Source organism: Geotrypetes seraphini, chromosome 1, assembly GCF_902459505.1.
Source record: "Geotrypetes seraphini chromosome 1, aGeoSer1.1, whole genome shotgun sequence".
In the NCBI taxonomy this organism is placed as follows: Eukaryota; Metazoa; Chordata; class Amphibia; order Gymnophiona; family Dermophiidae; genus Geotrypetes; species Geotrypetes seraphini.
In genome coordinates this window covers 311,822,684-311,847,474 of record NC_047084.1, presented here as the reverse complement: position 1 = coordinate 311,847,474, position 24,791 = coordinate 311,822,684, and the positions used below count along the sequence as shown (strand labels likewise).

The 24,791-nt window shown below is 40.0% G+C and overlaps 1 protein-coding gene across 1 annotated transcript in view; it reads right to left on the bottom strand.

Annotated features, from left to right (window-relative positions):
- CFI (complement factor I) overlaps positions 1-24,791 on the bottom strand; it is a 153,913-nt gene that overhangs the window by 80,520 nt on the left and 48,602 nt on the right. The window contains exons 2-7 of the mRNA XM_033956085.1: positions 20,551-20,842; positions 18,000-18,150; positions 13,200-13,375; positions 11,263-11,373; positions 8,348-8,455; positions 740-784 (exon numbers count right to left, since the gene is read on the bottom strand). Of these exons, the coding sequence (XP_033811976.1) occupies positions 740-784; positions 8,348-8,455; positions 11,263-11,373; positions 13,200-13,375; positions 18,000-18,150; positions 20,551-20,842 (883 nt within the window). The remainder of the gene's footprint in view (positions 1-739; positions 785-8,347; positions 8,456-11,262; positions 11,374-13,199; positions 13,376-17,999; positions 18,151-20,550; positions 20,843-24,791) is intronic.

Genomic DNA, 24,791 nt, shown 5'->3' with positions numbered 1-24,791 from the left:
ATCTTCTACCTTGATACGACCAGTGACACACTTAAACGTCTCAATCATGTCTCCTCTCTCCCTACGTTCTTCGAGAGAGCATAGCCGCAATTTGTTTGGCCTTTCTTCGTATGATAGATCTTTGAGCCCCGAGACCATCCTGGTGGCCATTCGCTGTACCGACTCGACTCTCAGCACATCTTTACGGTAATGTGGCCTCCAGAATTGTACGCAGTACTCCAGATGAGGCCTCACCATGGTTCTGTACAAAGGTATTAGGACGTCGGGCTGAGATCGGAGGGTGTAATGCAGCTATCAATTCAGAATGTAACTGCAGCAACCCCCTCTTTTACTAAGGTGCACAAACTGATTGAGAGCGCGCTAACGCGCCCATTGCATTCTATGGAGGCGTAGCGTTTAGCGCGCGCGCTAATCGGTTAGGGCAACTTAGTAAAAGAGGGGGTAAATCTGCAGCCTTTTCATTTGCTGGTGGCATTTATACGTGAGCAAGATGCAGTTTAAGATGTTACTGAAGACTCATGTTTTTGTACAAGCATTCTTCAATTCATAAACACATATTTGCTGAAGCTGTGGAGTGACAGTGGCAGTGATAAATTGTTTTTGTTGTATTATTGTGTAAGCACTTTATAGTCTGTTTACCGTTTACGTGTAGGTGGTCTAGAAATATTTAGGTAAGTAAAATAAAATCACCCTCTTTACTGAGAAAATAATGAACAAAAGATTTTTAAAAAATCCTTACCTTCTGCATTTTCATTCCAACTCAATGAATCTTCACTCCTACCAACTGTAAAGAAATATTTTTTTTTAATTATTTTATTATAAGGAAGATGTTTAATTTTAAAGAGTTTGTTGTGTGATTGTCCTCCAGAGCTCAAATTTAGCAAGGTGGATACATATTTAAAACAAAATTTCTCTCATCCAATATGTTATGTTTTTATTATTATTTCATCAGTGTATATCTTTAATTTGAAATTTTATGTCATATTATTCTTTTTGTTTGTAATTCAGCAGTGTAAAAAGCCTCTTGAGTTTGTATTTGTATATTGTAAACCACAGGTTGATATAGCGGTGTTTGGGATTTGCTAACCATTGTATGAAGTATCAAACAACATAAAATATCAACAGTTTGGAATGTATTGATTTCTATGGCATTGATTATGAATTGGTATTTTAATCTACACATGAGTATATATATTGGTATTTTATGTTTTTAAATTATTTATGTTTGTATAAATGTTTTTTTGCTTGTTCATAGACTCCTGAAGAAGGTACTTAGGTGCCGAAACACTGGCCAAGTTGAGTCAGTTGGTTGTTTACAATAAGGTCCCAGTTGACACATCGCTTCAATCTCTACTCTCACTGGGTTTGATTTGGAAAATATAAACCTGCTTCTAGAGTCAGGGCTGGATTAGCACTACATTGGACCCTAGGCAAACATATATTTGTGGGCCCCCTACTCCCACCATTATTTCACCTCTCCAGAATAGCAGGGGAAAGTGCAGAGCCTCGCTGTGGGGATGATAGCAGTAATAGTTTGTGAGTGAGCATGGGGACTATGCAAGCACATGCTCTGAATGGAGAAGCTTAATGGGTAGTGTTGGAGAGGGACCAGGTTATCCAGTTCTAAATGGAAACCCAGTCCTGGATTTCTGCAACCCTAATGTCAGAGTCGGATTTTCCTATTGGCTAACTAGGCTTCAGCCTAGGGCCTCAAGATCAAGAGGGGCCTACATTCAAATTGTTAGCAAAATTAAAAAATTCTACGCATATGACTAATAACCAAACATAAAAATGTATTGGTTAAGATCAACGCGTTCGACTCATGGGTCTATTTGTTTGTATATACTAGATTGCACCAAAGTATAATTCATACGTTCACTGATTGCTATGGCAAATATTGACTTGCCATATGCTACTAAGCTGCTCGAACTCCTTCTTTAACTCTTCGCGATCCACTCGTCCGAAGAGATTTCTGCGAGCTGAAAATTTTGAATTTTCCATTTGTCTCGCCTCCATCCGTTCCGGGTTAGGGCTCCCGTTCTGAAATCACATTTGAAACCTCATTCTAAAGTGCCTAAATATTTATCAGACACTAGGTGAGAGGCACACGCAAAAGCTACAGAAGCTATTTTAGAAAATTACAATGATATCACCGATGCACTCAATTATTTAAATTCAGATAATAATACAAAGGGTGATACCAGATTGAGGGCCAACAATCTTTTAGAGAAGATGGAAGAATTTGAATTCGTGTTTATGCTCCATTTCTGGAATCGAATACTGAGACATTTTTCAAAAGTAAATAAAATTCTTCAAAGCCCTAATATTTCACTTAGTAGTTGTGCAGATTGGTACAGGTCACTTTTGGATATTTTACGTGGAATTAGGGAAGATTTTGATGCACTTGAGCAACAAGCAAAAAACACGTTGCCAAATACTGAATATAGAACTGCCAGAAGGATAATAAGAAATAAAAGGCAAGGGAATTACGAAAATTCATCTGACTCTGATGCCTTAGACGAACTCTCTTCAAGAGATAAATTTAGAAAATATTTTCCTTTCTTGCCGATCTTACATTATCAAAGGTAGAACTTCAAAGAGGTGTTGAGCTGTTAATGCAAGAATACCCAGAAGATGACAACCAAAATCTTACTGAAGAACTATTTCATTTCCACACATATGTGAGACAAACACATAAACCTTCAAAAAATTCCACATTGTCGCATACAGACTTGTATCAAATAATATTCAAAGAAAATATTCAAGTAGCCTTCCCCAATGTGGAATCAATCTTATGGCTGTTTCTCAGTTTAATAGTCACTAATTGTACTGGAGAAAGGTCATTTTCAAGACTTAAAAATATCAAAAATCAATTAAGAAGCACAATGACCCAGGGGAGAATCCAAGATGGCGATGGAGTAAGTCGTGTCGGCGAGAGGCTCCTGCACGACTGGCAAAATATTTACTTACTTGCCTTCTTTTTCCTGCCATTACAATGCCGAAGCGCAGGGGAAGACAGAGGGGCGTTCTTCCTACTTTCTCTGCCTCTTTGCCGTCGACGCAGACGGCGATTACCAGCTTTGCCGTCCCAGTTGGAGCGGGCGTGTCCGCTGATCGAGGGGGGCAGACCTCGATATTGGAGGGCGAGACTTCGCTCAGCCCGATGGGACCTGGAGTTCCTCCTCGCTCCGGGACGGTGTTGGGAGCGATGTTTGCAGCACAGGAAGCTCCGGAGTTGACTCCCCCGGTGGTGCTGCCGATTTCCCCTCTGACCCCGGATGAGTTGCACAGCTTGTCGGCTCCTGTGCAGCCGACAATGGAGAATGGAGGAATAGAAACCTGTAATGCTACAGAGAAGGAGAAGGTGGAATCCAGTGGAGTGATTCCCGGTACAACTTTGCTTCCTCCTTTGATAAGACCTGATGTTATAGACATGGAGGCTATTTGGAGTGGCTTGGAATCATTGTATAAGGTATGCTCTCAATTCGTCACTTCAGCCCAGAGTACCAACATACAGTTTAAGACTTTTGATGAGAAACTTCTAAAGCAATCCGATAGAATAGACAAATTGGAAAAATCTATGACTGAAGCGAAAGCTTCAATTAATTTACAACTGAAGGATAAAAATTTACTTGTTAGAAAATTGGAAAATTTGGAAAATGCTAACAGGAGTTTGAATCTTAGACTTTTAAATTTTCCTATTTCCAAATTTGAACCGGCAAGAGAACTGTTTCATTCCTTCTTGAGACTAGTACTTAAATTTCCTGAAAATAATTTACCACCGGTACATAAACTTTATTATTTAAATATTCCTAAAGAGGATAAAGGAAAAGGAACCGTAGCAGGAGATTTAGATCTCACAGCTATCCTGGAAACATCTCAACAAGAAGAAATTGTGGGAAGAGCAACTTTATTGGTAACCTTTGTTTTTCAACAAGATAAGGAAGCAGTTCTTCGTCTATTCTATAAAACTGATAATTCAGAATTTCATGGTTCAAAAGTCTCAATTTTTCCTGATGTATCAAAATGGACTCAAGATAGACGAAAGAAATTTTTAATTTATCGTCAGCCAATTTTGAGTATAGGAGCAACTTTTCAGTTACGTTTTCCCTGTAAATGCTGTATTACCTATCAGAATAATAGATATATATTTTATGAACCTGATCAGTTGAAATTTTTTCTTGAGGGTAAAGCAGCTGGTTAAGCTCCAATCCCCTCCATGCCTTTTCTATTAACCAGGATGATAATTTAATTTAATCCAACTGTTTGATCTCCTAATTTAATTTGAATGAATATTTCTTGAAAAACCAACTTCCCTTGGAGGTGTAGGATTCTCTCTCCCTAGTTTGTGGACTATGAACTTAGTTAAATTTGTGAAATTTTTGATTTATAATTTATGTTATGTTTCTTCTTAAATGTTTATTTCTATTACATTGTTGTTTAACAATCTGTAAAATTAGAAATAAATAATATTAAAAAAAAAAAAAAGAAGCACAATGACCCAGACGAGGTTGTCTTCATTGAGTATTTTATGCATCGAAAATGAGACCTTCAGAAAAATAGATTTTGATGAACTTATAGAAGAATTCTGTGTGAAAAGTTTAGAAAGAAATTCTTCTAATCTACTATTTTGTTTTAAATGTATACTTGGATTGAATCAGTTCTTAAATAAAATAACTATTAACATAAAATTTAATATGATATACAATTTGATATTTTATTTTTTGTGATCTGGATTTTGTTTGAATAAAGTTCCATTTTTGGTTTAGTTTAAGACTTAAAATTCATAATAATTCATACTTAAACTTTAAATGCATATTTCCTCCTATTGGTTTAAAAAGTATTTCCCTGTAATTTCATCTTATGCTACCACTCTGTGTTCATCTTGCTCACCTTTGCCGACATCTCCTGTACTTCCACATAGAGATTCGCCAGGCTTACCATTTGAAACATCTCTGCCGAAGCCTGAGCAATCTTCACCCCATGAAGATACCTCGTATTCTTGATTCTTATTGAAGATAGCTCACACTTTACAACTATCTACACATCAAAGCCTGATCCTAGAGAATGAGATCTTAAGGTCTTTATATATTTGAATATCCGAAAAGAAATTGTCTCGTTACCAGTTCACAAAATATTACTGAATACACATAAAACTATATGATCCACATGTGACAAAAAGATGTCCGGAATATAAGTATAGGCAGACTGGATGGATTGGATCAGGTTGGGAGACTGGATGGACTATTCAGGTCTTTATCTGCCGTCATCTACTATGTTACTATATGTTATGGTAAGCCACAATTACCACATCAGTCTCTGGTAGTTAAAATCAGCTATGAGGAAAGCAAGGAGTTCTAAGGATTTTTCCAATTCACCACCAATTAAAGACATGAAACTATGGACACAATGGGAAAAAGGATGTTCCAAAATACCATGCTAACAGGACATATTGCAATACATCAATTCTTTTATACTCAATACCTCTACTCAGTCATGGAAGACCTTTGTAAACAGATTGATACTTAATCTTCTTCATCACTGGAACCATTTAAGCAAATCCTAACCAATTTTGAAGAATGCTCTAAAATTTTAATTAGAGCGGCACATGATACCTTTGATACACAATGAGGGGGTGCAGCAACCACAATCTATACTCGCAGATTGGCTTGGCTCCAATCATCTGGTCTTCACAGCGATGTTCATGAAAACATGGTGGATGCTCCATGCACTACTGACAACCTATTTGGAGATAAACTTAAAGACCTAATTGAGGGAATTAAACACGACTGCACAACCCTAGATCTATGGAAACTTAACCAGTATGTGACAAAGGAAAGATTCTGAAAGCTATCCATTTCTTCCATAACTCTCCTTCTGGAACAAGGAACGTGGATCTCTTCTCTGCACTTTCAGGATGCTTACCTACACATTCCCATTCATCCAGTTCATCAGATTTCTTTCAAACATCAACGTTATCAGTACTGAGTTCTCCCATTCGGCCTTTCCTTAGCGCACAGAGTATTTACAAAATGAGTGATTCCAATAGTCACCCATCTCTGGCAACAATGGTGGCTCAATTGGGATCACTTCTCCCAAGGAATACCTTCACCCATCCCAACATACAAAGACTATCACAATTGATGCGTTCAAGCAAGGTTGGGGAGCACATCTAGATTACTGGTCTACATTGGAGATACAATATCCATAATTTGGAGCTCCATGCAATCAGATTGGCCATTTGAACATTCCAATTACGTCTCCACAATCGAACTATCAGAGTGTGCACAGACAATCAAGTTGCAATGTTTTATCTCAACAAACAGTTAGAAATGGGCTCTCGCCTCCTTTCTCAAGAAGTCACTGCTATTTGGGACACGGTTCTCAAGTTGAATTCCTACATACAAGCGATATATCTTCCAGGGAAGGAGAATTCCATTGCAAGATAGCTTGCTCCTCCCAATTACTGGCTGATAGAGGCGCTCTCACCTCAAATTAGAAAATCATGGGATAGGAGGTCTTATTAAGGATTAAGAACTAGTTGAAAGAGAAAAAACAGGTTTAAATGGTCAATTTTCTCAATGGAGAAGAGTAAATAGTTCTCCTAGGATAAGCAGGATGAATTAGCCACATATGGGTGATGTCCTGTCAGCTCCCATGCATTAGATAAGCACTCCAATAGCTCAGAGAGAGATGTTTTTTTTCTCTCTCTGAACATGTGTAGTGTTGAGGCTCCTCTTGGCGTACCCAGCACTACCCATTCCCCTTTGTTCCCTCATACTCCCTCTGTCTTTAGTTTCTGCCTGTTCCCAACGATTGACTTCTTCAGAGCTCTCCAACGAACAACTTACCACATATCAAGATGCCAGGTTCATCAAAGCTGTCCAGACTGCAAGAAAAGGATGAGTGAGCTGGATTCCCATGATTTGTGCATTTGCTGCATAGTTCCGACGCACTGGGACCAGCCATGCTTGCACTGTGCCCACATATCTCCGTGCGCACACAAGGTAGGAACTGGGGTGCTGAAAGAATACTTGAAGAGGCAAGGAACCCATGAGGCATCCACTAAGCAACAGGCCACCCTGACCCTGACATCTGCTGGCTAGCCCCAGTATGCAGCTCAAACTGGGAAAACCTCTCCCCACCCCCCCAGAAGGGGACCCCTACAACAACTATGACACCATCGGGAGCACAGCACACGTCAGGAGGGAACCTGGCAGTATCCCAACACTCTTCGGTGGTGCCCCCAGGCTTCCCACTTACCACCTCACTTATCAGGAAAGCTCCATCACCATCAACCCAGGATACACAGGCCCCAGATGCCAGTCATGTAGAGAAATCCCAGCAACCAATCGCTAAACAGCTATGACCCCACAACCAGACTAAAGGGGAGGCCCAATGGGAGACTGCCAATGTCGGCGCCATCATTGATGATGTGGCCCTGCCTGCCACACCTTCCCAAAGGGAGGAGGGAAACCCCAAGAGCACCAGAGCCCTCCTACAAGCCGGAGCCCTCAGCACAGCAATGGAAGGGAGCAGCAGGGACCATTCTAACCCCCTCAGCCAGCGGCTAACCACCAACCAAGGCTCTGCCAAATTGACCAGGCACAGACCAGAGCAGCACAACCCGCAACGGCACAAAAGCTCACACAGAAAACACACTCTTCCTCCCCGTCCAGGCGGGGCCACAAGCATAAATGCCGGAGGCAGTCCGATGAGGCACTCAGAAGGCACTCCGGTAAAGAACAAGGCTCCGCTGAGGACTTTCTTAGATCAGATTCCACAGGTGACCCTTAAGGGAAGGAATGCTGGCCTGGTGCCTAATTCTCAGTAAACCTGGTAATAAGAGGGAGGTTGTAGAGGATCTGCATGAAAGATAGTTTTCACAGCAACCTGTGAACAACTATCTGCCCGCCCACCCCTAGGCTCAAATTACTCTTATACTCTTCTAAATTACCCTTCACATTTCTCCAGCTGATCTTAACAAGGACAATCTGCACAACCTGAAACACCTAACCCCCAAGCCCTCTCACCAGATCTGGAAACTCACCCTTTTCCCCACACCTGAAGAGGTACTGAGAGGATCTGCCCTGCTGAGAAAGTATAATATAATGTGAATGGAAAAACAATGATTAATTGCTATAGTGGATCAATGACAAGTGCAGTGTCTATTATCGAGTAATGTGAGAAGTAAGACCATTCGGAGGCACGTCTGAAGATCCAGCATTTCAATAATAGGATATAAAAGTGTAGTAATTATATAATATTGAGACAGGCCGAGTTGTGAAGGCTTTTTTGACAGCGGCATAGCCAGCACTTTCACACACATTTCAAGCAAGGAACTTACCACTACAGCCCACTTCATCCTCTCCATTAATACAGTCAATTTCTCCATTGCAGCGATACTGGTTTGGAATACAGACATCTGAGGAGCAATGAAAGCTATTGGTGCACTCTGCAACATGAAGAGAGTTTCATCAGTGGCACTGCAAGAAATAGCATGGGCTCACAAAAAAGAAACACTTATAATATTCCAGTTCTACCCAAAATCCTACACATATAAGTTCATTTACAACTCTCTCCGGTTAAACCTCAAGTTTGGGCAGTTCCAACTTAAAGGGAAGGAGCGGGTAGTTGCCCTGGGAAGCTGAATTACCTATCTGACAACTGGGGGGGGGGGGGAGAGGAAAATGAGTTGCTGTGTCTCACTATAACTGGAACTTAAGAAATCATGAAGGTGAAAATAGGTGAAATAGGTGGCAAACCAGTCAAGGAGCTGATTGGGGGTAATGATGATAATGGAATGTAAGGTAATATCAACCCACCTTAATACTTTTAAAAGGGTAAATTAAAAGTTTTTTTGAAAGGAACTATGGGTCCCAAAATGCCCTTGACTCTGTAGCTCAGTATAGACCTAGGGAGGGGCTGATTAAACAGCAATCCTAAACAACTGTGGCTAATTAACATAGCAAAGTGAACAGGCAGAGAGAGGCTGTTTAAGCAAGAGCTCTGCTGATGAGGGAAACAGGGAGAAGCAGAGAAGGGGAGAAGCCCTGGATTAAGAGAGGCAGGAGAGCCAAGCTGACCTGGCCCTGCAACCTGAGAGCAAAGCTGATCTGGCACTGCAGATTAAACACTCAATGGAAAGCTCAGAGGAGCTATGGTGATCTAGTCCCTACACACTGAGGACCGAAGATGATGGGAGTCTTTAAGCCAGCCACCCTTCTTAAAGATATTATCGAGAAGTTTTGCCCTGAGTTAACTATTTAAAGAACTTTCCCTGTAGTGTTTGAATCTGACTTACGTTACTTAAATGGACTGCAAGAACTAGACTTTAGCCCTGGTCTAGTTTGGGGAATGGGAATCTGTTTGTCTAAACTTTAGGAAAATACTGATTGGAGATCTTGTTTGCTGAGGCTGTTTGCCCTAGATGTGGAGGGGCAGCAAAAAGCAGTCACGTCTTTCTTGATCTGTGTTTGGGTTACAAAATGAGAAGGGGAAAATTTCTTAAAGAATTTATGTCTGTTTGAACCCTGTTTTGAACTTTAAAGGAGCAAAAGGGAAATTTTAAGAGTTTGTTTGAAATTTTCTCCTTTGTTTTGGGACTTTCCAATGGAGCAGAGTTCAGTATTAAGGTACTGCTTGTTTAAGGAGGTCAGAAACAAAAGACAAAAAACAAAAACCACCAACAATTTGTGACCTGGACTTTAAGAGTACATAGAAAAAAAAGACTTATGATAACAACCCTTTTGCTAAATTCAAGCACAGGGTAAAGGTTACTGTCTAGAGAGGAGCCTGGATGATGGAACTACAATATTGTGGTGATTAGCATATACCTGGTGGAAAGGAGACTGGGTAAGAATGAACTTTATCTTCCAGCCACATTTGAGTTATAGACTGTATCTTGTGTTTTGGTGAATGGAAATCTGTCTATGTGATTTATTTGTAGTCAAGCAAAAAAAAAAAAAAAGGAATAATGGAATAAAAAGTTAGCATACATTTAAATCCTGGCGGTCTGTTGACTCCTACTTTGAGAGCTGCTCATGAAAACGGAGGAATTTCACCACAGATGGTAGGACAGAAATCCCCTTGATTTTAATATCACAAACTTCTAGCTGTGGATGTTACCAGCTCACTGGAAATTCTAAGTAGTACTCACTCAGAACTACTTGGAGGTGCTACCTGTATCCCAATGTACCCTAGGCAGTTGCTTAGGGGTGACACTATGCAACATATAGAAGAGCAACCAAGATGATAAAGGGGATGGAACCTGGATCTTTGTTGGAACTCTAGGACTGTCATACTCTATAATAATGCTTGAATTAGTTGTATTGGACATCACGCTTGCCTTTTTGTTGTTTTGCTTGCTTTGTCAGGCAATATATTTTTCCCTTTGCTGTTTGATTTTTTTACTCCTTTTGGAAGAAAATTGGTTGCCAATTAAATTTCAGATTAAATATTTCGGTATTCCAAGTCCTGTTAGGCACTCTTCCATCATTTTTGTCATGCCATATCCTGCCATATGTACCGCCTAGAACTTTGCAATCCTTACATTTTTTGTTGCTGGTTCTTTCTGTATGTCAGGTTTCTACTGCTACATTTCTAAGTACACTTTGGTCAGTATTGGGTCCCACACTTTGGAATCATTTGCTTGTGGGGTTACAATCTATTCCAGCATTAGCACTGTTCAAACAAAAGCTTAAGGCTCATTTATTTCGTGAGGCTTTCCTTGGCCTAGTGGTGACATAATGTTTGGTACTGTATGAGTGGTTGATCTAGGAGCTTGAGTGTTGACTTTTAAATTTTGTACTTTTAATCTTTTCTATTATGAAATGGGAGTTTTTTTTCTAATTTTATTTTTGGCAGAACAAGTTTTGTATTGTAAGCACTTGTATGGACATTGTCTTTAGGTGGATAAGAAATAAAATGAACCTGAAAGCTGGACAAGCTGCAGCTTAGGGCCTCACATTTCAAAGGCCTCGTACTAGCATGGAAATGATTAAACCTAAACTTAATTTTCAGCTTAATCAAGGGGGAGGTGGGATTTTTTTTTTTACATTTATTTACTTTTGGCTACATTTACTCCATGAATGAGAGTGGACACCTCTTCCTCGGCCGCTTCTATAGTAGCCTCAGTTAACCCTTGAAGAAGCTAGGTCTAAGAATTGATCCTGGGGTCTTCCACATAACAATATACAGCACTATTAATGAACCATTTGGCCAGACACATATTTGAACAATTTTTAGACAAATGTAAATTACCTGTACAGCACAGTTCATCACTTAGGTCACCACAGTCATTAATGCCATCACAGGCGCTCTCTGGCTCAAGACATTTCCCATTTACACAGTTGAATTTGTGGTCCTCACAAACTGCCAAATAAGACACAAGACATGTAATCTTTTGTTGGACATATGAGAATACAGGACAAAGAGATTCTACTGTTAGCTTAGCAGGGATCAAAAAAGGTTTGGATAATTTCCTTAAAGAGAAGTCCAAAAACCATTATTGAGATGACTTGGGGAAATCCACTGCTTATTCCTAGGATAAGCAGCATAAAATCTGTTTTAATTCTTAGGATCTTGCCAGGTACTTGTGACCTGGGTTTGCCACTGTTGGAAACAAGATACTGGGTTTGATGGACTTTTGGTCAGACCCTGGGTTTGATGGACTTCCTCCCTGGCTTCTTCAATTTCTGGGTTTCGGAAACGGCAGTATCCTTGCTATGGCTCAAAACCGCCAAGAACCACTCGGGATAAACCAAAAGCTTCAGACGCTAAGATGGCAGAAGAGAATGTTGGCCCGAAATTCACCTTGCACGAGGCAGCAGTACAAGAGTTGACAAAGAACCTTATCGCTGTTATGAATGATAAGTTATCAAAAATTCATGTGGTGATTGAAGATCTCAAAGTAAGTTTTGAGCACTAGGCAGACAGGATTCAATGGACGGAGGACAGGATTGCACAACAGGAGGATAGAGCCCACAACTTTGAGGAGCATATTCGCAGCCTGGAATCCTCTTCTAAAGCCATGATGGAAAGGCTAGAGGACTCTGAAAATAGAAGCCAGCGGAATAACATCTGATTTATTGGGCTGCCTGGCTCTATTACAGACAGAGATCTAAGACCCACCTTGGAGTCCGCGTAGCAGGCTTGTTTCATGCTGGAGAGAGCGCATTGGGTAAGAGCGGTATGGGAGAATGATCAGAAGTTTAGACCAGTCATTGCATGTTTCCTGAATTTTGAAAATAAAGAAAGGGTCATTCAACAGTATCGGAAATCCTGGAATTTCAAATATGGTGATCACATAATCCTTCTGTTCCAAGATTTCTCAGTGCAAGTGGCAGCTAAAATACAGCCCATAGCACCTTATTGTACAGAATTGTACAACCGCCGCATAAAGTTTGTGCTGTTATTTCCTGCGTGAATGAGGATTAACCATGCTAACAAGGTTCTCTTTATTGACGAGCGCTTTGTCACCTCACTATCACCTGCTGCAGAGCATGGGGGAGACTCTGGCCAGCAGAGATCTTCACAGTGACTTCTAACCCTGGGCTCCCAGTTTGTATATCAGTCAGCCCTGATTTGTCATGCTTTCACTGTGGGGTGCTCACTATGCTTGTTGTGTATTGGGAGTGGCGGGTTTTCTCGTACTGGATCTGTCTTGCCTTAAATGGAGTATCCTGTGTTCAAGAGACCAAGCCCTGTACTGAACTTGAGACACCGGGAGCGGCGAGACCCACTCTAAATGTTACATTTTTATTTCGCTTAGCTGGATTCGTTTTTTGGGACTGCTGTCACTGTTGGATGGGGGGGGATCATTCTTGTTAATGTTATTGTTCCCCTTTCTTTTTTCAAGTTCACAGGGATGCATTAAAATGTTTGTAAACATATTCTGTAAAAGTGATGTTTCTTATGAGACTTTGTCATCTTTGTATGGTGGAGTAAGGTGAAGATACATCACATTTTGGACCCTGATATGGGCATCTAGCCAAAATACAAGCCATGTCGGGTCAATTTGGATAAAGAACCTTACATCCCTGTTCTTAAGGGAAATTGTGTGTTTCTCTTTATTAGACTTTGGTGTAGAGAATATTTCTTTTTGAACTACAAATCATGCTTTGTTGAAACAAACCCTTTATCAAGAGTTTGTTTATTAAGTAATATTTAATGTAAGAGAAAACAAAGATTTCACCAACCTGTAGATTCTGTATAGCATCTAAGTCCAGCTGGTTTACTATATGAACCCTTATTAAAGCCACATTCAGCAAGGCTGGTTTCTAACCCTCGGCAAGTTACTTGTAGACACTCAGATTCCTCCAGGTCAGATTGTGGTATATTGAATATTTGTTTTGCGAAAGACGGATGAGCACCTCTGCCAGTATAGAAAGAGGGAAATTAATAACATTATCATACCACAGAAAATTGCCCATAAGGAGGAGTTACTTTTAAAACTGGACACATTTCTCCTCGTTCTATAAATATGAGTGCCTATATATATTTATATAGCATTTATGTGCATGATTGTTACAGATTCATGCAGCACTAAAATAGCATGCAACTTACTTAGTGCATAAATATAAGGGGCTGTTCACATGGGTAGGGCACTGGCATCTTCCACAATTACAGGGACATAGAAACATAGAAACATGACGGCAGAAAAGGGCTATAGCCCATCAAGTCTGCCCACTCTTGTGATTGTAGCTTGATGTGGCCAGTGGCATCCAACAACTGCTCAGGACCCCTCCCAAAGGCTCTGTTCAGGAGCCATCTTTGTGGGCAGCCTTGGTAAACCCCTAGAATTGGAGAAACAGATGCAAGGGCCTACAGAACCATTTTTTAAATGTTCACTGATAACTTATACTGCCTTTCAATCAAGAATCAAAGTGGTTTACAATGTTACAATTCAAACAGGAACAAGAGTGTAGAAACAGAGCTACGTACAAAGAAGAAGCATGAAAGGGAGCAGAGAGAAGAGGTAGAGGCTGGAAGCTGGTCAGACTGGACCCTCATACTAAAGGCTAAGGAACTGCCCATTGCTCCCTGGGAAAACGTCAACAAGGGGAAGAAGGGAGAGAGTCATCCTCCTGAGTAGGTGGAATTCTTTGAGGAAGGAGAGTAGGATCCAATCGAGCAAATAGAAATCATGCTGATAGAAGGAGGGATGACCCCCAGGTCTAGTTGGATTTACAGGAAGCTGCACTTGTTTTTTGTTTGTTTTGGTTCCAGGTGGCTTGGCAGAATGTATCCCAAGGAGGTATTCCAATGGATGACCATTCAGTTTCAAAAGCAGCAGGAGGAATAGCAAAGATCCACATTCCAAAACCCACCAAACTACAGATAAAAAAAACCCAAACACCGAGATATAAAACCCTAAGTCACTTTGAACCAGTCTCTCATGATGACCTTGCTAAAACAATCAGCAAGCTACAACCCTCCGACTCCATCCTTGATCCGTGTACACCAAACCTCCTGAAGTCCACAAAGGATGCCTTCACTAAATCAATCCTTCCCCTAATGAACTCTTCCCTTCAAACAGGAATAGTATCACAAAGCTGGAAATCAGCCAGTATCAGACCTATCTTTAAAAAAAAAACGCACCTTGAACCAAAACGACTCTAGTAACTACATATCAGTCTCCAACCTTCCATTCATCTCCTAGAAAAGACCGTACTATCGCAACTCCAGACCTTCATCGACAAACAAGATGTCCTCTCCTACCAATCTGGCTTCCAGAAATTCCACAGCACAGAAACAGTCCTAGCAGACATCAACGACGACTGCTGGAACATGCTAGAGAAAGGAAACAATGTACTATTGGTTCTTCTAGACTTCAGTGCTGCATTTGACACCATCAATCATCCCCACCTCCTTTCCAAACTCGCAGATATAGGAATCCACGAAACTGCACTCCATTGGTTCTCATCATTCCTAATCCAAAGAACTCAAAGCATTCTGCTAAGATCTGTTCTATCAAAACCAAAACTGATAAAATAAGGTGTACCACAGGGTGTCCTCCTATCCCCTTTATTCTTCAACCTCTATATCAGGCCGGTAATAGATATTGCCATAAAATACCAGATCCACTCCTTTGGGGATGACATACAACTATACCTGCTGCTAGGTTCAAACCAAGATGTCAAATATCCAAACTACATAACTGCCTTACGGAAATAAAGAGCTGGATGATTCAAAACACGCTCTAATTAAACACCACAAAACAGTGATATAGAAAGATAATCCCATGCTCGTCTGTCCTTCAATCTTCCGGGAATCCACCATCCTAATTGCAAAAGATAAGATATGCAGCCTAGGAGTGACCCTCGACTCCACTCTATCACTCTCTGATCATATTTCCCAAGTGGTATCCATCTCTATTACCTCCAGCAACTCTGAAAAATCTGACAATATTTTACAGAAACGGACTTCTAACAGCTACTCTATGCCTTTTGTCCTCCCTGCATGGACTAATGCAACACACTACAAAATGGTCTCACTTCAAAAAGTCTCCATCAACTACAAGTACAAAATGCCACCATCCACCACCTAAAAAAACCTTCATATACGTGACCCAATCGCCCCAGCACTGTGCGCAGCTCAGTGGCTACCTATTAACAAAACAATGCATATTCAAGGATCTAGTAATGGCTTACAAAGTCTTCTACAATATGGTACCAACCTATATGGCCTCCAAACTATCACTTTACACCCCTTTACAACTTTGCTTGCAAGGAGAAAAAAAGATTACACATACCTTCAGGACGCTCCCTCTACCATGAGAATGCCCAGAAAAGATCCTACTTGCACTACTTACCATGCCTCTGAAACCAACTACCACCTCACATCAGATCACTAGGACTGCTGAACTTCAGGAAGGCAATAAAAACTCACCTCTTCCTCTAACTTTCTATGAAATAGCACCAGTCTAAATATCACTGTCTACGCAACAAGATCAACCATCACTGATACTACAATGCCCTGCCATACATTCCATATCATGTCATTTCTAGAGTGCCTGAGGATCCAAGCATATCTCAGCTGATCCAGATTTCAAGGATCTGTACAAGTCGAATCACAGCCTTATCACAAGAGTAACCAGATCTGTAAGTGGAACTTGGATTGAATTTTAATGATTTCTGCGAACAACAATAAATTGTTACTTATAATGACTGGGGTTGCCATTCAGCAAATTACATATAATTGGAAGGATTGGAAGAGACTAAATTACAGTTTTTGGTGGAACTCTTTGTGCCATATTTATAAAATGGAAAGATTTATTGCAGTACAAAGAGGGTATTTCAAGAAATTTCAGGATGTTTGGAAACCATTAGCAGAATTTTGTAAGGATTAGTTGAAAATGTTTCCCTTTAATGTATCAATTAATTTGGGTAGGGTGAGAGATATTTTATTAATATTTTTTTTATAAGATTATGGAATATATGGTAGGGAGGGGGGGAAGGGGGAGGGATAAAAATTTATGTACTGTACAAATGATAGAATGTAAAATGGTATATTTATTGTTAATGTGATTGAATATATATATATACATTTAATGTAATTTTGAAAATGAATAAAGAATTTATAAAAAAAAAAAAAAAAAAGGAATTTTAATGACGTCCTGCTACCAATAGTAGGCTTAATGTGGGAGAGCTGAACTTTCTTTAGGAATTGGAGTTAGGAGTATAAAGCACCAAATACATTCTAAGTACTTCTTTTTTGTTGTTTTTAAGGAACAACTTTCAGTAAAGTTCAGAACTTGGCTTTGGTTTCTCCTGAATTATTGTGAGAGTATAGAAAAAGAAGTATGAGAAGATGCTTGTAGCCTCCCAGAGAATTACAGACCAGGTCCTGGTCCCAACTAAATAATGTTTATGCAAAGAGAACATCCTGAATCTATAAACACTATATCCAGCTGCCTACCAACCCCAGGTTACATATGCAACAAAAGAATCATGTTTAAATGAACTAATAATGAATTTCTACTGAAAATGAACTAGCTCCGCAGTTGGATCTACAGAGATTTTGTGTGATTTTTCTGCCTTTTAAGTAGTGACCTGCATGAAAGAACACATAGATGCAGGCAAAGCTGTTCCCCTGCCACCACCATCCCTGGCCTCTTGAGTCACTCTGCTCTAGTTTGCACATAGACACCCGTCTCAGGGATGCTGAAACTGTTCGTATAGCCTAGTAGGTTACAGGACAGGCAGTTTACTTATGGGGATGGGTTAGATTCTAGTAGTTACAGGCAGGAACTGTCTGTCCCCATGCAACTCTTTAAAGCAAGGAAGATGTTACTTTGTTAAGTGAATAACTTATTCCGTTCATCAGGTAAGTCCCTCTTATCCATACCCTTCTCCTCCATTATCAACTCCAGACTCCATCCCTTCTAACTTGCTGCAATGTATGCCTGGAACAGACTGCCTGAATCAATATGTCAAGCTCTGTCTCAAAGCTCACTTTTTCAAGGCTGCTTTCAACTTCTAACTCCCACTCACAGGAAGATACCTATGCCCATCTTATCATTCTGCAAGAAACTTCCCAACCCCTATCTGTCCCATTTGTTCTGTCCTAAGTATTCATTCATTCATTCAGTTTTCTATACCATTCTCCCAGGGGAGCTCAGAATAGTTTACATGAATTTATTCAGGTACTCAAAAAAATTTTCATGATTGTCCCGGCGGGCTCACAATGTACCTAATCTACCTTGGGCAATGGGGGGGGGGGGGATTAAGTGACTATAGGAATTATCAAGTGACTATAGAAATGATACATAATAGTAGTAGTATATTCCATTGAAAACATAATGAAGAGGGGGTAACACAGTAACTGTTTGCAGAGAATATCAAAGCAAGCAGCACCTGACCCTGCCTAGTATATTGGAAGAGAGATCTGGTGTTAGATTCTTTCATGAAAATTCCTATTGCATTTGAAGGTTTATAGGCAAAGATATAATGAATTAACAGATGAGTCACTGACAAACAAGTAACAGGTAAACTTACTTTTCAAATCCAAGTTGCCTGCAAACGACATTTGCTTCCTCTATGCTCCATTTATTGCTACATAAGAACAATGGTTTCTGGCCAACAAGTTTTACTTGAATTATGCCTTCAGATTCATGCTCCCCATATTTCAAAGAAATTTGAAATTTTTCTGCAAAACACAAACCCCAAAAACTAATAGTCAATAATTAGCAGTAAAATCTGAAAATACAATAAAGCATCTAGCAGCTAGAGGGAATACACTTGATTAATTTTTTTCATAATTATACTTTAGTAGTGGTTGTAATGCTGCAGGCCCTAACTCCTCAATCTGCCAGTGAGCAAAGGAAGAGGCACTGTGGATCAATTTGGAAAGAAGAAATGGTGAATATATTTATATTGGTGTGATATACAAGGGCTCCTTCACAGATGGAAGAACTGGACAGAGATTTAATAGTATACATTCAGAATATATCTTAAAAAAAGGGGAAGTTTTACTAATAGGTGATTTTGACATGCCAGATGTTGATTGGGGTATCCCTACAGCCAGGTCTTCTAGAAGTAGGGAGATACTGGATTCTCTACAAGGAGAACTGTTCCAGCAGTTGGTAATGGAATCCACGCGGGATGGGGGACTTAGGACTTAGGCCTAAATTCTATAATGTTAGGCACCTATTATGGAGGTGCCCATCTAGATAGGCGCCTATCTAAATTGAATAATTGAAACTTAGGCACCTATCAAGAAAGAGTGATTCTGTAACAAGGCGCCTCTAATAATTTAGGTGGCCTTCAAAAAAATAGGCGCTATACATGTTAGGCATGGGCATGGCATCATGTTAGGCACCTTGTTACAGAATCGCTGCTCTTAAGCGTGCTTAAGTGCTTGCATGGGCGCCTAACTTTGAGTTGTTCCTAGAGCTGGCCTATTTATTGGGCACCTCCAAAATAGGTGCCGCTCAGCACAATTCACTAAACAGTACCCAATTTTACTTGAATCGCGCTGAACGGTGCATATCTAGGCGCTTCTTACAGAATTTGCCCTTTAGTGCTTACAAACAGGGAAAATGTTTCTGATGTTACAGCAGGTGATCATCTGGCATCAAGTGATCACTACATGGTATGGTTTGATATTAAGGTGGGTATAAAGAGAGCTCATTCAAAAGTAAAGGTTCTAGACTTTTTAAAAAAACCATCTTTGTTCAGATGGAGGATTACGTCAAGGAATTGTTGTCTGTATGGGAACGTCTGGAAGGAGTGGAAATGCAGTGGGCAAAACTGAAAGGAGTAATTGTAAAGGCACCCAGTGTTCAGGACACACCCAGCCAGTCAGGTTTTCGACATTTCCTTGGTGAATATGCATGAGATGAATTTGCATGCACTGCCTCCATTGTACACAGGTCTGTCTCGTGAATGTTCATTGAGGGGATCCTGAAAACGTGGGGCTTTAAGGTTAAACTCCTTAACCCCCTACTCGTCTTGTATGACCACTGACTAGATTGTAAGGTCTACTGAGCAGAAACCGTCTCTTCAATGTTTTAATGTACAGCACTTAAGAAATGATAAATAGTACTAGTTGTTTGATCCTTCATCTGAAATAGATATACATCCCAATAGGACACAATATTTACTTCTCCTTTCCTTCCTCCATAGAATATATAAATATTCTGCTGGTGGCAGTGAGCAATTTTTTTAAGCCTTTGCCAGCATTATCCCCAGATATTCAATGCCTGGCCAACTATCTCTTATATGGTTGAGTGTGATATTTAGCACTTAAGCAACACCATCTAAAGAGAGGACTTTAATGTGGTTCGATTCAGCCACTTTACTTATGGATCCTTTTATTAAAGTTTTCCACCTGCTACCACTAAGGGCCTGATTGCATAAACGGTGCCTAAGCATGCCTACATTGTAGGTGCTGCTCTACACAGTTGTAAATCAACTTTTAAGCGCCACTTATGGAATTAAGCATGGTGGTGCCTAAGCAGAACTAGGTGTTGCTAAACGCAGACACATTAAACCAGTTTTTTATCATGCCTAACTTACCAGCGCCTAACTTGGATGCCTAGCGACGACTAAGACAACCACGCCTATTCTCCACCCTCTGACCACGCCTATTTTTCAGGTAGGTGTTGGGAGGATGCCTCGACTTAGGCGTCGTCAGGCACCGCTCTGGAGTTCTGTGTGGAACTTTTAACTGGTTATTTTAATTTATCAATTACAATTAACTTCAATAGCGCAATCAATTACTGTGCCTTTTAAGCTAATTGAAACAATTTGGGCTTCATGCAGATTTTAGTTAGGTGCTGCTAGGCGTCTGCAATTAGGGTGCCCAGCGGCACTAACCGCTAAGAAGCCCTTTATGGGCTTCTTAGAATTTAGCACACACCAAGCTTTTAATAAAAGGATCCTTTAGGTAGTTAAGTACTAAATATTAGCATCTGCAAAAGGGCTGACTTCAACTCTGAGACTGCTCACAAAACAGTGGATTTTTATTTTCTAAGTCAGTGCTCATATTCTGGTGCACAAATGATTTTTGTGGCCAAGAGCCTTTCCTCAACCGGTATATTCTCACCTGCATGTTTGCAATTTTTTCCACGTGAAGAAAATGTTTCCCGTGGATTCATACATTCATAGCTCTTTTGCTGGCAGTAACTTCGGAATTCCTTTCCAGTGGCAGAGCAGACTGTGCTAGTACTATTTCTTGGACACTGGTAAGGCAGTTTACAGGTACACATTCCATCAAAACACCTTTGCCATGGATGACAGAAGACCTTGAAACATGATTTGTCGGTAAAACGTTTATTCCAGCATGGGCCATCCCACGGTTTCTTCATTACAGGCTGGTTCTTCTCTAAGCTCTGATTCTGCAATACAAGAGTTTAAAATACATGAAGAGTATGCTTGAAGCTTAATACCGATCAACATGAGTTAGGGCTACATCTATTAAAAATAGTATTCTCAAAGTCTGTAGTTAAGACTTTCAATAGGCTTTTCAGGACATCTATATTGAATATTCTGAGTTCAGTTTGACTGAATATTCTTGTAAACTGGTTCTTTCCTATCACACAAATGGAGCTCCTGTTTGTATATTGATTTTATTTTATTAGTCTGTGAGCCGCTTAGTTCTGCTAGTCAGTTGTTGTGGTATATCAAATTGTGAATAAATAAATAAATATTAAAAGCTAAGGGTACTTGTGACCTGGAGTGGCCACTGTTGGAAAGAGAATACTGGGCTAGATGGAACTTGGTTTGACCAACAGGGAAACTCTTAGGGCTAGATTCACAAAACTTACCAATCCGATCCACCCATTCAAATGAGGGGAAATGGCATGCAAAAGCAGGAAGTGATCAATTCACTAAGCAGAAGAAGAAACACCGATTGGGTCTGCCGATCCTATAAGAAGTGACTGCTGAGGACCAGTCACTTACTATCCTTGCCGAATCTTCTGCCCCGAAATATCAGTATCATTCTGCTTATCAATTAGTAAGTAAAGGTTTTGATATAGCACTAGGTTGAACTTTTCAGATGTTGTTTAAGGAAGCTATCAGCACCTGAATATGTGAGTTGTCAAGGGAACAGGTTAGTGTATGCAGACTTGCTGGCTTCTGAGCAATTGCCAGGCACCCAGTTAAGGGGGGTGACCTGGGAGTTTTCTAGAAGTCAAGCACAAGAAAAGCTAGAACTCCTGGATCTCTGGATGGGAGGGCTGTTAGGAGTGGCCTCACACAAAGAGAGATTTAGGACCCTGTCTGTGGCGCAAATTGATCTCTTACCTTTAGAACAAGTCCATCCAACACAGAGGATTTTTACACCTGATCATAACAACTGAAACAACAACCAATGAGATTTTCCATATAGTTGAACAGTTTCGGCATCTTGATTGATGCTCATGTGAGTATACTTTCTTTAACAGAAAAAGTAAAGTAAAATTTTGGCTTTGAGACTTTGATGTGGTCTACCTTATTGGAGATAAAAGTGAACTGTCTGGTGGTGCATGCTTGCTACGGCCTGCCAGCTTTAAGTTGGTCTCGGCCCATGGTCCAAGTTAAATAAATACTTTGTGTGACCTTTCTGCCAACATCTGGGTGAATTGGAGGTTGCATAAATGGTGCCCAACATGGGGCATTAAGTTTGGTTCTTTTATCTTATTTTGTTTCATTTAGGTTATTTTGCTTTTGATTGTTTTCTAATGTTATATTATGTTTTTAGATATAAATGCATTTTCTAGCCCTTGTTTATCATTGTGCCCTCTCATTGATTTTACTTAACTATATAATGTCCCTTGATAAAATGTTTTTACGGTATCTATTACCATAATTGTTTATTTAGTACTAGTTTTTTAGCCCGTTACATTAACGGGTGCTAGAATAGATGTGTAGACTTAGGCATTTCTTTCTTTGTCTCTGCCTCCTGTGTGTCTTTTTTTTCCCTTCTCCCTTACTTTTACTTCCCCCCTTCTCCATTCCTTTTACCTCCCCAATCCAGTAGTACCCTTTCTCCCTTACCTGCTCACTGTCCAGCATCTGCTAGGCTGTGCAGTCTCGGGGCTTTTGCTATGCCAGCCACTTCACATTCTCGAAGTGGGCTGGCCTAGCAAATGCCCCGCAACTGCTGCCGCTGGTGGTCCAAGGGTGAGAAGGAGAAGCGTCATCAGTCAGAGACCGGGGCAGGAACATTGCTGGGGAAACCGCCACAAGTGTCGCAAACCACTGAAGGCTCCTACTGCACATGCGGCGACATGGAGCCACGGATCAGGGATCACAGCCGCACGAAGTTTCAACTACACATGCACGCTAAGGGTTTTATTATAACGGATTAGCTACCATTATCATATTTGGTTTATTTTTTAACAAGTATTTACTTTTATGACTGTTCATTTTAAGTACTTATTACATTCAATCAGGACTTTTTTCCATTATGCTTCATTTGAATTTGCTATTTTTAGGCTCAATCAGAAGTTTGGTATCATTAGCTTGAATAATATTCGTTATCATTATACTTTACCAAGTTTTTGTTTAATTTGCAATATGATATGCTTTTTTAATCAGTATTAGGCAGGAATTCCTTCTTGTTGTATTAATTGTCTCATTTATATTATTACTTATTGGCCTAAGTGTTCTTTATGAGGGTACATTTCTTACTTTTCTGTAATTATAGCTTATTATGCATTCCATGTATTTATGTTTTAGGTGTATATGATTTGTTTCATACATGATCCATTTTATCCATAGCTCAAAGACACGTACATTGCTTTTAGTCCACACTTTTATCTGTGCACCCTACATCATCTGGTATGTATTTGGTTTTTATTAGCACATCTTTACTACCATATCATGATATTCACCAGTGCTTGTTTTTATATCTGTTTGTGCACATCATTCACTATGAAATTGTGGTTCTCTAGTCTTCAATTTTCACTGGCTAGTCTTGGTACCCTCCAGATTTTCACATTCTCTTTCCTTTAATGTCTGTTGATGTCTTTTGCAACCTTAGATAGCATGGTTACACTTGGCACTTCTCTAATTCTTTTTATCTTGTGGTCAAATTCAGTCATCAGATTTGCATGCATAAGGTTGGCACCAGTCACCTTCATGCCATTTTTTACTTTTCATTTATTACTTTTTCTTATTTCATTATAGCTCAAATCTCTTTAGAACCCCTGAGGAAGGCGGTTTCGCCAATACATGGACCATGTAGGGTCTGGTAGGACTTACATGTGTACTACAAACCCAGACTTTTATTTGTATTTTTATTGTGAAGAGCGAATAATAAATCATCTTTCAGAACATCCATTTCCACAGTTTCTTGTTTTTATCATTGGATTGTTTTTACTGTGAAACATTGGGTCTTCTTTTTGTTGACTTTTCTGCCAACATCTGGGTGAATCGGAGGTGTCCAACATGGGGCCTCAAAGCAGGAAAAAAATAAAATTAAAGACCACACCATCAAACTGGTAAGAAGTGACTTTTGAAATTTTTTGGACTTTACAAGTAGCACCTGCTGGTCCAGATAGACTGTATCTTTTGGCAGAGCAGGTGAAGGGGAAGCCAGCCAGCCATGAGTACCAATAGCTTGGAGCATTGTGATATCCATATGCTGAGCCTTGCCTATAGACCAGAGAAATATCTCCTGTCAAAATCCGGAGCTGTTCTGTGACATAATTTTGTTCCAGGAGATGCATTTATCCGCTGCAGAAAACCTTAAATTAAAGACTGGTTGGTCTAGAGAAGCTTATTATTCACCAGCCGACAAAAAGAGAAATGGCACTGCTATTTTAGTGCGCAATAGTCCCGGCATTCAAATTTTACAACACAAAAATGACACAGTAGGGCGTTGGAATATGATAACGATTCAACTTCTGAACCATACGCTCTCAATTTTTAATATATATGCACCTAATATTGATGATCCCATATTCTTTGATAATCTTACCTCTATAGCACTTGCTAAAACCTCTCATGCTTATATAATGGCAGGTGACTTTAATCTGGCCCTGGAACCTTCCATTGATAGGAAGTCTGCTGTATCGTACAAAATAACTAGAGCTTGGCATAGCTTACACAACATGCTCACACATTTGGATTTGATGTATTCTTGGCGATTTTTACACAGAATAGATTCTCAATTTTCCTTTTATTCCCCACCTCACAACTCGTACTCACGTCTTGATTATTTTTTCCTGAGTAAAAAACTTTCGAATATGGTGGTAGGTGCAATGATTAATGAGATCTCCATCTCTGACCATGCCGCGATCGAGTTGCATTTAGATGCTATCATGATTCAATCTACGCCTCATACTTGGAGATTTAATA